The sequence below is a fragment of the Antechinus flavipes genome, chromosome 6 (genome assembly GCF_016432865.1).
Source record: "Antechinus flavipes isolate AdamAnt ecotype Samford, QLD, Australia chromosome 6, AdamAnt_v2, whole genome shotgun sequence".
NCBI classification, from domain to species: domain Eukaryota; kingdom Metazoa; phylum Chordata; class Mammalia; order Dasyuromorphia; family Dasyuridae; genus Antechinus; species Antechinus flavipes.
The window spans coordinates 217,403,152-217,416,454 of record NC_067403.1 but is presented as its reverse complement, the minus strand read 5'-3'; the positions used below and the strand labels follow the sequence as shown (position 1 = coordinate 217,416,454).

The following is a 13,303-nucleotide window of genomic DNA, read 5'->3' as shown; positions in this document are numbered from 1 at the left end:
TCACATGAGGAGATAACAATGGGAACTGTAACTGTAATTGGAAAATAAACTCACTCTTTTCTCATAGAGAGATAATATTGGCAAATTTGACTCTATCTCTAGGAGCTCAGATGAGCTCAGAAAAGGGCCATGTCCCAATTGGTCCTGTTCAGATGGGTTTAATGGGAGTTGAATGGGCCTGTAAGCAAAATGAACTTCTGGAACAAATAGAGGAATAAGCATGGTCATTGTCTTAGAAAGGCCAGTAGTGGATAAATGACTAAAAATGGGATTGATTAATTATATAACAGAAATTTATTCTGACACCCAAATGTGGAATTAACATAATAGATTAGATTAGAGAAAGCTTCTCTGGAAGGCAGGAAAAGCTGGCTCTGGAACATGTTGGTTGTATGGCCCTGGGTAAATGAATGTGTCATTGTAAGAGATAATTTTCTATGACTGTTACTTTGAGAAAGTGCCAGCACAAATTGGTAGGATTTTTTTTTTTTTGCATGGAAGTTTCTCATGTCAATGAAATCATAGGCTCAGTTTCTATGTGCCAAGTGCCATGCTATAAACTTGACTAAGGAAGGACACGTTAATATATGGAGAAAGATATTCACAAGAGAGACATTAAATGCTAAATGTTCTAATCTAAGGAAGTCGGCATGTCATACAAAAGAGATGTATACAGAAGATCCTGGAGCCTTTCAGAGCTGATTGTTAAATCCCTTTCCTCCCAATTTAACAGTAATATTTTTTTCATTTGCATGTAAAAATAATTTTCAACATTTATTTTTGTAGGATTTTGAGTTCATAATTTTTCTCTCTCCTTCCCTCTCCTTTCTCCTCCCCAGGACAAGTAACAAGATACAGGTTATATATCTACAATCATGTTAAATATTTCCACATTAGTTACATTGTAAAAGAAGCAGCAGATCGAAATGGGGGAAAAAAAAAAAACCTTGAGAAAGAAAAACAAAAAAGCAATGAAAATAATATGTTTCTAATCTGCATATAGAGTTCATCAGTTCTTTATCTAGATGTGGAAAGCATTTTTCTTCAAGTCCTTTGTATTGTCTTGGTTCATTTTCTTGCTGAGAAGAAGTAAATCAGTCATAGCACAATCTTACCATTCCAGTGTACAATGTTTTCCTGGTCCTGCTCACTTTGCTCTTTTCAGGTTTTTCTGAAATTTGCTTGTTATTTCTAATAGCACAGTAGTATTTCATTACATTCATATACCACAACTTATTTAAGTTTCCCAGTTGATAAGGATTCCCTCAATTTCCAAATCTTTGCAACCGTACAAAGAAGGAAAAAAAGCAGAAAACAAACAAAAAACAACCCAAAACCAACAAAAGCAAAAACAAAAAACAATGCAATAACAAAAAATCCATCCTGCTATATTTTTATACATATGGGTCCTTTTCCCTTTCTTATGATCTCTTCGGAATATAGCCTTAAAAGTGGAAATACTAGATCAAAGGGTAAGCATACTTTTGTAGCTCTTTGGGAATAATTCTCAATTATTCTCCAGGATGGTTGGGTTAGTTTAAATTCCAAGAACAATATATTATTTTTTCAGTTTTCTTATACCTTTTCTAACACTTATTATTTTCCTTTTCTGTCATATTAGCCAATCTCATAAGTATGAGATGGTACCTCAGAGTTGTTTTAATTTGCATTTCTCTAATCAATAATGATTGACTATAGATAGCTTTGATTTCTTTATCTGAAATTGCCTGTTGATATCCTTTGAGAATTTATCAATTGGGGAATAGCTTTTATTCTAGTAAACTTAACTCAATTTTCTTTATTTTTTATATATGATAATATATCAGAAACACTGGTTGTAAAAAATTGGTTCACAGTATTCTGCCTACATTCTAATATTGGTTGTATCAGTTTTGTTTATGTAAAACCTTTTAAAATATAATCAGAACTGTATATTTTTCATTTTACAATGCTCTCCATCTCTTGTTTGGTCATAAATTCTTACCTTTTCAATAAAACTGACAAGTTAAAAAAATTCCTTGCTCTCCTAATTTGCTTATGGTATCACCCTTTATGTCTAAATTATGTGTCCATTTAAATATAATCTTAGTATAGGATGTGAGATGTTGATTTTTGCCTAGTTTTTGCCATACTGTTTTCCGGTTTTCCCAGGAGTTTTGTCAAGTAGTCAGTTTTTATTCCAGAATCTGGAGTTTGAAGATTTGCCAAATAGTAGATTACCATAGCCATTTACTATTTTGTCTTGTATACCTAACATAGGGAAACTTTGAGCAGGTTACTGGTTTCATTCAACTGTATTGGTTCCATCCCCAGAACTCTCTTCACATTTTTTATTTTTACATTTTAAGTTCCAAATTCTTTGCCTTCTTCTATCTATTCTTCTACATATTGAGAAGGTAACAATATGATAGCAATTATGAATATGAAATTATGAAAAACCTTTGCTTATTAGCCATATTGCAAAAAAGGAAGAAACATGAAGTAAAAACATATATGCTTCAATTTACACTCTGAATTCATCAACTCTCTTTCTAAAGGCAGATAACATTTTTCACCATGGGTCCTTTGGAAATGTCTTGAATTTTTAGAGTGATTAGAGAAGCTAATTATTTCACAATTTATCATCATTACAATATTGTGGTTAAAGTATACAATGTTCTTCTGATTCTGCTCACTTCAATTCATATCAGTTCATATTAAGTCCTCCCAAGGTTTTTTGAAAACATCTTGCTCATCATTTCTTATAGAATAATAATATTCCATCAAATCGTATATCACAGTTTCCCAATTGATGGGCATTCCAATGTTCAATTCTTGTCCACCACAAAAAGAGGTAATATAAACATTTTTGTTCATATAAGACCTTTTCTTTTCTCTTGATCTCTTTGGGATACAGGCCTGATAGTGATTTTGCTGCTTTAAGAGGTAAGCAGAGTTTTATAATCTTTTGAGTGTAGTTCCAAATTCTTCATCAGAATGGTTTGACATGTTCACAATTCCATCAAGAGTGTATTAATTTTCTCATTTTTTCACATCCCTTCCAGCACCTGTCCTTTTCTGTCTTGTTGGTATCTGAGTTGTTTTAATATATATTTCTCTAATCAATTATTTAAAACATTTTCATGTGAGTTTTGATAGCTTTGATTTCCTCTTTTGAAAACTATTTGTGTTCTTTGACTATTTGTCAATTGGGAAATGGTTCTTACTTTTATAAATTTGACTCGGTTCTCTATTTATTTGAAAAATGAGGCCTTTTCCAGAGAAACTTGGCTGTGATTCTACCTCTCTTCTACCTCTATCCACCCACCCCAATTTCCTGATTTTTAAAGATTTTGTCTGCCATGGCTTTAATTTCTTCAAAAAAAAATTTAAATTTCATATAATCAAAATTAGGCCGTTAGTTTCCCGTGATCTTCTTTTTCTCTTGAAATCATACATTTTCCCTTTATAGATCCAAAAGACAAGTTTTCTATACACCTCTATTTTACTTATGATATCACCCTTTATGTCTAAATCATGTGACAGTTTTGACCTTGTCTTGGTAAACAGTGTGAAATGTTTTCCTAGTTTCCTAGCTTTCTCCTTTTCTCAAAATCTTTTGTCAAATGATGAGATCTTGCTCCGAAATATTAACTTTTTTTGGTGGTTGTCAAATAATAATTTATTATGGCCATTTAGTACTATGCATTCTATAATATATTCCATTGATCTACCACTATATTTCTTAGCCAGTACTAGGTAGTTTTGATGATTATAACTTTGTAATATATTTTGGAATCTGGGTTTGCTAGACCACCTTCTTTTCCATTTTTCTTAATTGATTCCCTTGATACTCTTAACCTTGCCTTCTTCCTGATGTATTTTGCAATTATTTTTTGCGTGTATCTCAAAGAATAATTCTTTAATAGTTTATTATGGGACTGAATAAGTAAATTAATTTAGGTATAATTGTTATTTTTATTATGTTGGCTCAGCCTATCTATGAGGAATCAATATCTCTCTAGTTGTTTAGATCTATCTTTGAGTGTTTTGTAATTGTGTTCATAGTTCCTTAATTAATCTTGGCAGATAGATTCCCAAGCATATTATATTGTCTGCTATTGTTTTAAGTGGAATTTCTCTCTCTTTCTGTTGGGTTTTGTTGGAAATAGAAATGCTGATTACGTAGGTTTTACTTTATCTTCTGCAGCTTTTCTAAAGTTGGTACTTATTTCAATTAGTTTAGTTGATTCTCCAGGATATTCTAATTATACTTTAATGTTGTTTGGAAAGTGATAGTTTTATTTTCTTATTGCCTATTCTTATTCCTTCATCATCTTTTTCTTGTTTTGTTACACTTGCTAGCACTTCTACTATGAATAATAGTGATGATAATGGACATTCTTGCTTCAACCCTGATCTTATTGGGAAGGCTTCTATTTTATTCCCATTAGACATAATACTTATTCTTAATTTAGATAGCTACTACTTATTGTAGAAAAGCTCCATTTATCTCTAAACTTTTTAGTATTTTTAATAGGACTGTATGTTAAATTTTGTCAGAAGATTTTTCTGCATTGTTATAATTATGATTTTTGTTTCTGTCATTGATATGATCAATTATTCTGATATTTTTCCTAACACTGAAGCAGCACTCCTTCATTTGTAAAAATCGCATTATTATACTGTTTGAACTTTGTGATATATAGCTATAATCTCTTTACCAGTACCTTTAAACTTTTTGCTTCAGTTGTCAGTAGAAAAATTGGTCCAGTTTTCTTCCTCTGTTTTTGCTCTCCCTAGTTCAGATAGCAAATATCAGAAATTTTAAAGCTGTTCCTAATGGCTTTTTTTTAAACTTTCAATTGTATTGATCTTTCCTTTGATCTTCAGGATTTCCATTTTGGTGTTTAATTGGAAATTTTTATTTTTCTAACTTTCAAATTTGCAAGCCCATTACTTTCTCTTCTCTTCCCTACACTTCTCTTTTCAACTACTCTTTTCACCTCTCTCCCTTTCTCCTTCTCCCACTCTCCCTTTCTTTTCTCCCATCCGCCCTCCCTCCCTCTTTCTTTCTCTCTCCCCTTCTTCAAGTCTCCCCTATGTCTGTCTCTGTCTCTCCCTATATCTCTGTCTCTGTCTCTTTCCCTATGTCTCTGCCTCTCTCCCTATGTCTCTGTCTCTCTATCTCTGTCTCTCTACACACACACACACACATTTTTCTCTAACAACTGCTTTGGCTATATCCCACAAATTTTGTTATGTTGTCCCATTATTGTGATTCTCTTTAGTGAAATTAGTTTCTATGATTTGTTCTTTAACCCATTCATTCTTTTAGGATTAGTTTCTAATTGATTTTTAGCATATGCTCCCAAGATTCTTAACTGAAGATAATATTTATTGCATTGTAATCTGGAAAGGCTGTATTTAATATTTCTGCTTTTCTGCATTTGTTTGTGAGATTTCATGCCCTAATAGTCATTTTAAAAATTTTGTGTTAGATTTTTATTAATAATTAGATCTAGTTCTCCTTAATTTTAAGTATACCAAAAATTTGTTGATCAGATTTAAAAACTCATATGTTTTGAAAAATGAATTCCATCATCATATTTGCATCTTGAGGCCAATTTAACGCAGTAAGATAATTTGTGGAGAGCAAACTCAAACTAAATAGAAGACAGACTGCCCCCTTGATGCATGTAATGCACTGCAATGTGGTACAGTAGTAGGTAGGTAGTAGTGACCTTAGTTCCTGAATTCTCTGACTAAAGTTTGAAGAAGTCATGTCCACCACAACATACTTTTGCACAGGTAATTTTATTTTCATCTGTGGGTGTTAACAGCACTCACAGGTAATGGGTGGAAATAATCAGAAAACATCTATCTGAATATTATCATTATTTTTACATCACAATTCTGTAGAGAGCCACAGACAGTGGGGAAACTTTGGGTGATGTATAAGACCCTTCAGCCTAGAGGGAACCTGCTGACTGATTTCTGGTTCAGCTTCCCACCTCCCCTAAGGTCTCTCGGCCTTCCTGAGAAGTCGGGGTGGTGACAACCTGTGTTATGATTGAAGCAGAATGATACCAGGTGGCAAACTGCTTACAATAGAAGTTGTGGTCCGCATGCACAGTGTTGCTTGGGTTATATAAGGGTATTAGGGTATTTAAGGGTGAGAGAATTTGGAATAAATGGACTCCATGTTTTGACTATCCACGTGAGTCTCGCCTCATCACTCCTCTACTAAGACCGGTATGGAGGTCCTCCAGAGAGCTAGTCCAGACCCAACACAATTCAATGAGCACTTCACAGGCAATTACTAATTACAAAGAACAAAATGGTACAATTAGTAAACTTTTTTCTTTAAATAGTCTTTGTAAACAACAGTAATGAGTTTACTGAATGCATACCACCATATTAATGAAGACAACTATATATATGTGTATATATAATGTTTATATACTGATTTTTTCTAGTACACATTTACACATCTAAACAATAAAAAGCAACAATACATATATATATATTTTTTAAAGAAAATTACAAGAGATGGACCACAAAGGGAAAATTCACCTATGGAAAGTTGAGTAAGAAGCAAGGATTGAATTAATAGAGTTTTACAAATACAAGCATACTTCAATCTCATTTTTGTTCACATACACCAACACTAAGAATTGTCAGTACTGAGGACCATTTTTACTTTAATTGTATTGGATTGCAATCAACCTTGAAGAATACATAGGGATAATATTCCTGGTCATTGAGCTTATAGGCTTGAACATCCGTAGCAAAATTAATAATAGCTCCTGAACTATCATCCAGATGTTTGTATAAATCATACAGTACCTCTCTCAGTTTCTTTATGTTTTTCTTATTGGGTTGAAGTAGCATTGCCTGGAAGTTCACTGGCAATCCATATCTTAAAATAGACTCAACAAAAACTCTTAATGCTTTCACATGAATCCATATTACGAAAGCTTCACTGAAATTCACTTTCAGCCACCTAATTAATAGTCCAAGTTTATTTTTCCTGTCAGTGGAGATATTTGCCACCTCTTCTTTGTCTGCTTTTATCTGTTCTTCATCATACTGAAAATCACGAACAACGAATTTCTTCTCTCTGGCTTTTTTTATGAAATCTGTCACTGCCTTTCTAAATAAAGTAACATTGCAGAGGTAATTATCTTGGTCCTCTGAAATAACCTGGCTAGACCTTGGGACTACCATGTCGACTAGTGTTTCATATTGCTTAACCCAGTCATTATGATGTGACTTTGGAACTACTACCAATAATGTGATGAGATATTCTGAATCAAGGACAAAGTCCTCTTTCTTTACAATTTCTACTAGGCTTCTAGTTAATAAACTTCCTGCATTCTTTTTTTCCAAATTCTGAATATTTACTTTCAGTTCGTTGTATGAAGATGATCGGGCTCTGAAATCATTGCTAATTTGTTTTGCTCCCTTGGCCATCATTTCGGCAAGACTTTTCAGGGACTCCGTGATTGGATACTTGGCCATATTCCATTGGAACCTTGTTAGATATGTAACTAAGTCGAGTCCATCAACCAATAGCATTTCTCCAGCTTTATCTTCGCTATCCTCTAGAACTTCAGTCATATATTTAGACATTTCCTTAACATTTATTTCCGCCAAGGAATCCAGTTTGTCCAGTTCGTCTGATAAACTGATTAAAATATCCAGCGTGCCGATCTTTAATTCAGGAATGCTGAACTTTGAATTAGTAGAGAGATTACTTTTGGTTGTTGCTGCCTGTAGTTTCTCCCATGCTTGTTGGCAGGTTTTATCCCCAGGAACTGATATAAGCCAGAACTCAGACATACTTATCAGAGAATTTTTCCAAAAACAAGATTGATACCGAAAGGCTGACAAGGAAAAAAAAAAAAAAAAAAAAGAAAAAAAAAAGAGGGGAAGGAGGCAGGGAAACAGGAGGATTTAGCAAATCAGCTCTTCATCTCAAATCAGCTGACCCCTCTGCGCCTGGAGGGACCACTGACCCACCTGCCCAATTGCGCTTGCGCCAAGGGAGGGGCAGGGCTCTGGGAGAACCGGGAGGTGTGTGGGGGAAGGTAGGGGGAAGGGAAGAAAAGGTGGGGGAGGGGAAAGAGGGCGGGGCAAAGGGACACTAGGGAGGAGAAGGGCAGCCCAGCGAGGTGCGGAGTGGTCCTCTGCCTGCCAGTCAGTGAGCGCTTCCTTCCCACAGAGGGCCATTGTGAGTCACTTTTCTCCCCCTGCAACGTCTTGCTCCCCGCCCATCCCCAGTGCGGGCTTAGGTTTGGAGGCGGGCCCGAAGGTCTCTAATTCCGCCCAGGCTGCAGAGGGCACTACTCCGGGCCACTTTGTGGGATGGTGGCACGTGCACCTGAGAAAGAAGGTACATCCCTTTCTAGTCCCGTTCAGTCTTTTGCAGAGCTCTGTCCCGTGTAACTTTTCTATCTGTTCATCTCCAACTTCTTAGCTCCCCCTCCCCCAATTATAGTTATCCACTTCTGACAGGGAAAAGGCAAGGTCTTCAGCTGACAGACTTTTTCTATTCTCTCTTGTGACATTTATCTTCCTTTAAGAATTTTGGTGCATGTTTAGTATTAATATTACTGAGTTAAAATAAAAATTTAAAAAATATATATACATATATACACACACATATATATGTATGTATACATATATACATACATAAACATACATAGACACATATATACATATATGTTGTCTGTGTCTCTCTCTCTCTCTCTATATATATATATATATAATGACGTCGTCTGGAGCAGGGCTTCTTAAACTTTTCCCCCTCATGACCCCTTTTTATTTGAGAAATTTTCACATGACCAGGTATATAAATCAAACATTTAGTGATAATAAGTCATAATCTTGTGACCCCCCCACGTTCAGTTATGAGACTTCTATGTGGCGTCTCAATCCACAGTTAACCCAAAGTTAGTGTACTTTTAAGCAAAATGCGCTTTTCCGAATTTCTCTTTTAATTAGGGCTGGTTTTGTTTTTATCACAGATAATGATGACTACTCCTCCCTTTTTTATTTTTCAACTTCAACTGAAATATAATAGATTCTGCTCCAACTCCTTATTCTAACTCTGCTTATGTCTCTGTTTCAAGGGTGTTATTTTAAACAGCACATTGTTGAGATCTGGTTTTTAATCCATTCTGCTAGCTGCTTCTGTTTTTCGGGTGAGTTTATCTCATTCACAATTATGATTACTAGCTTTCCTTCCAAACTATTTTCTTGTCTGTTCTCTTTTTATCTTGCCATTCTTCAGAAGTCTGTTTTGCTTCTTATTACTGCTTCTATTAATCTGCCCTTCTTTTTATACTCTTTCCTTTTTACTTCCCTATTGTATAAAATAGATTTCTATACCCATGTATGTATGTATGCGTGTATTCAATTCATCATTAAACCAGTTCAGGTGAGAGTACGGTTTAAATATTGCTTACTTCTTCCCCCTTCTGCAATGTGCCCATCTACTCTAAAATCTCTTCCCCTCATGGCTCTTTTATGTGAAATAAATTTCCCTATTCTTCCTTAAACATCCCCCTTCTTGCAGTACATCTTTCTTCCTGACCTCCATTTTTTAAAGATCATCCTGACATAATAAACTAACATGCTTGTCCTCTATACACATGCCTTCTAATGTATAATGATAAAGGTCTTAGGAATTACATGCATTATCTCCTCTACTGGAATGTAAATTGTTTAACTTTATTTAGTCCCTTAAGGTTTTTTAATGTTTACTTTTTTATGCTTTTCTTGAAAGTCAGATTTTTTTGTTCATCTGTTTTTCTTTTTTCATAAGGGAATTCTTGAACATTTCATTAAATATTCATTTTTCCTCTTGAAAGTTTATACTCAACTTTGCTTAATAGATTATTCTTAGTTAACTCCTTTGTCTTCTAGAATATCATTTTCCTAATACTCTCCTATTCTACTATGATGGTTACTAAATCTTGTCACTGTGGCTTTATGGTATTTGAGTGTTTTTTTCTCTATTCGGCACTTATGAAGTCTGAAATTTGGCTATGTTATTCCTAGGAGTTTTCATTTTGGAATTTCAGAAGGTGATTGACGGTTTCTATTTCACCCTCTGCTTTTAGGACACTGAGAGTTTTCCTTTAATTTCTTGAAATACGCCTCTTTTTTGTAACCATGACTTTCATATGAAGTCCAATAAATCTTAAAATTATCTCTTTCCAATCAATTTTCTCGATCATTTTCCCTGCTGTTTCTTTTTTTCATTTTTTCACTTTGTTTTATTGTTTCTTAATGTCTACATTCCATTTTTTCCGATTCTGATTTTTAAGGAGCTATTTTCTTCTGTTATGCATCTTTTCCCCATTTGAACATTTTTGGCTTTAAAAAGGGTTCTTTTCTTCAGTGAAATTTTCTACCCTTTTTACCTTTTGAATACTTATGTTTTAAGGCATTATTTTCTTCAGTATTTTTTCTGCTTATTTTGCTAGGCTGTTAATTGTCATTTTATAGCTTTCTTGCTTTATTTATTTTCCTGATTTCCCCTCTAGTAATCTTATTTTAAAATAAGATTATTTTAATTTTTAAATCATTTAACCTCTTCTAGGAATATTTGTTGATTTTTATATCCAATATATGTTTTTCTTTCATGCTTTGCTGTAGCTGTTTTGATATCAGTGTCTTCTGAGATAGTGTCTTGTTCTTTTTTTTGGCCATAATAGCTTTTTATGGTTAGTTTTAAAAAAATTATTATTATTGTCATTGCTTTTTTTTCTTATTTTCCCCCACGTTATTTCTTGTCTTTGGGTTCTACCCCCTTGGTGGGGGAGAAAAGAGGGCCTTAGGCTTTTTACAGCTGGGTCTGTGAGTTTGGAAATGTTTGATGCTTCCATGGTAGTGTGCTCTAAGAAAAGATATGTTCATTGCTCTCCTGTCCTCTGGTCCTTACCCAGGAAGGACCCTTCCTTTAAATGCCATTGCACCTCAGGACTCTTTTTCCTTTGCAAACAAAAGCTGTCTTTTCTACCATCTTCTCTACCTTGGAGTAATGAAATAATGAAACAGCATTCTGTCTTGGAACTAGGGTTACCATAGGTATACTCCATAACCTCTTTGTGACCAGATGCTATTGCACCTCAGAGCTTCTTCTCCCTTGCAACCGGAAGCCCTCCTCTTCTACCCTGGAACTGTGAGTGAGAAGTGGTTGTAACAAGGGAGGTACTAAAAACATCATGTCCTGAAACTACTGCTGGATCAGGGGTACCCTATAATTCTTTGTGACAAGATATCCCCTTACTTTCTCTGGACTGAGCGGTCCTAAAGCTGCTGCTGCTGTCTCCATCACCAGTTATAGTTGTGTGATCTGGGCCAGCCTTTCCCCCCATGGTAACACTTCTCCTGATCCCCTATGTTGTCTTGGGTCTGACTTTTGTTAGTTTTGATAAAATCCGATATTAGGTGTTATTTTAAAGTTGTTTGGAGGAGAATATTGGGAGAGTTCCCCTGTAATACTTTTCTCTGATTCAGCTGCTAGGACTCACACTTGCCGGCATCCTGTCCACTAATTCATAAGCTCCTTGCACTTGGTTATGTGTTGAAAGCATGTCCTGTTTACTATAACCCAAGCACCCTGCTCCTGCCCCAATTGGCAACAGCAACTTGTTTTTCTTCCCTTACCCCTAATAAAAACAGAGGCCTTAGCTGGGACCCATTCCATCACTTTTCAAATTAGCTCATTTTAAGCCTAAGAACAATGACAATTTCATGTGTCATCCCTAACCCTCCTCCCTCTCAATCCTTTCTGCTTTGGGGAGTTTATTTTACATAAAAAAGTTGGGGTTTCAATCAATATTACTCTATGCTCCTAGTAAGGAAAAGTCCTTATATTTTAATCCTTTATAAACTTTTTTTTTCTTTAGATAATCCCTGGAATCTCTGGTTGAGGCAATTTGGATCACCAGAAACTTTTTTTTTTTTTTTAACCAAAGCAAAATTATATTACCTAATCTAATGATAAATAGGCAGTAGGAGAGAAAGCTGAAGAAAGAGTGCTCCTTTTTTGGAACTTCTCTCAGTTCTTGAGGAATCTAGGGACATCTGCTCATGTCTTCTCATCTGAGATGTCTCTAGGTCCAATGGCCCCCTGAGATAGGCCAGCCCTATTCTTTCTCCTTTTATTGGCTATACAAGGTCCTCACACATCTTAGCTGCTGCTAGCACCTTGGTATTTTCTCAGTTTTATATGAATTCTCCAAGATGCACCCCAGTTACTCACTCAGCACCTTTGATGGATGCAAGAAAAGGAAAGATTCTTCTTTAACAGAGATGTTCAGTGTTTTTCAGTCATGTATGACATTCTATGACTTTATTTGGAATTCTCCTGGCAGAGTAATTTGCTATTTCCTTCTCCAGTTCATTTTGCAGATGAGAAAACTGAGGCAAATAGACTTGCCTAGGCTTACATACCCAGTTAGTGTTTGTGACCATATTTGAATTCATGAAAATGAATCTTGTTGACTTTAGGTGCTCTCTCTAATGACAAATATATTTACTTTTAATTGGGGTGGGGTATTCCATGAAGCCCCTTCTGATGCTAGCACGGTACCTTCTCTTAGTGGGCATTTAGTGAATTAGAGAAAAGAAACTCTCAGACTATTTAGAAGAAGAGACATTGCTTTCTATTTTCCTGTTGCATGAGTCTAGCAAAGTCCCAGGCACAGAGAAGGTCCTCAAAAAAAAAAAAAAAAAAAAAAAAAAAGACTTTTTTAGTTGGTTGTAAGAGGCCACTTGAGCAGATATTGTTCCTGTAATTTTTAGGTAAATAGGAGATTAAAGGTGGACTGCATGGGTGAGGGAAAGTATACTACACAGAAGAATCAGGAAAATCTGTCTAAAATGCTGTGGTTTGAAAAACTTTTTATCTGTTAACTGGAAATAGCAACTAGATGATTATTTTTCCCTGTCACATCATTCACATGACAAGGTAGCATTTGCATTGGCCTCCAAAGTGTTTTTTTTTTTCTTATGGGTCTTTCAGACTCAACAATATCAAGTCCTTTCAACAACCCAAGTATAATATCAAATGACTTAAAATATCTAACTACTCTTTGCCATTGGATTGGTAGTCTTTCTGCCAGTGGGTAATCATTTCCAATCACTATCCACTTGCCTGTAATTGCAAATCTGTAATATTCCACTTTATCAGAGTCATACTTCCCACAGCAGCCCAACAGAGGAATCCATTCTGGGTGAAATTGCACTGATTTTCACTCAGCTTGCTATCAGTTATATAATGACTAGGATTTTATCCACCTCTTTC

The 13,303-nt window shown here is 35.1% G+C and overlaps 1 protein-coding gene across 1 annotated transcript; it reads right to left on the bottom strand.

Moving 5' to 3' along the window:
- Positions 1-6,656: 6,656 nt before the first annotated feature.
- Positions 6,657-8,567, bottom strand: LOC127541055 (V-type proton ATPase subunit C 1-like). The gene has a single exon (XM_051966130.1). The coding sequence runs from the start codon at positions 7,822-7,824 to the stop codon at positions 6,679-6,681; it is 1,146 nt and encodes a 381-aa protein (XP_051822090.1). The 5' UTR covers positions 7,825-8,567; the 3' UTR covers positions 6,657-6,678.
- Positions 8,568-13,303: the final 4,736 nt, after the last annotated feature.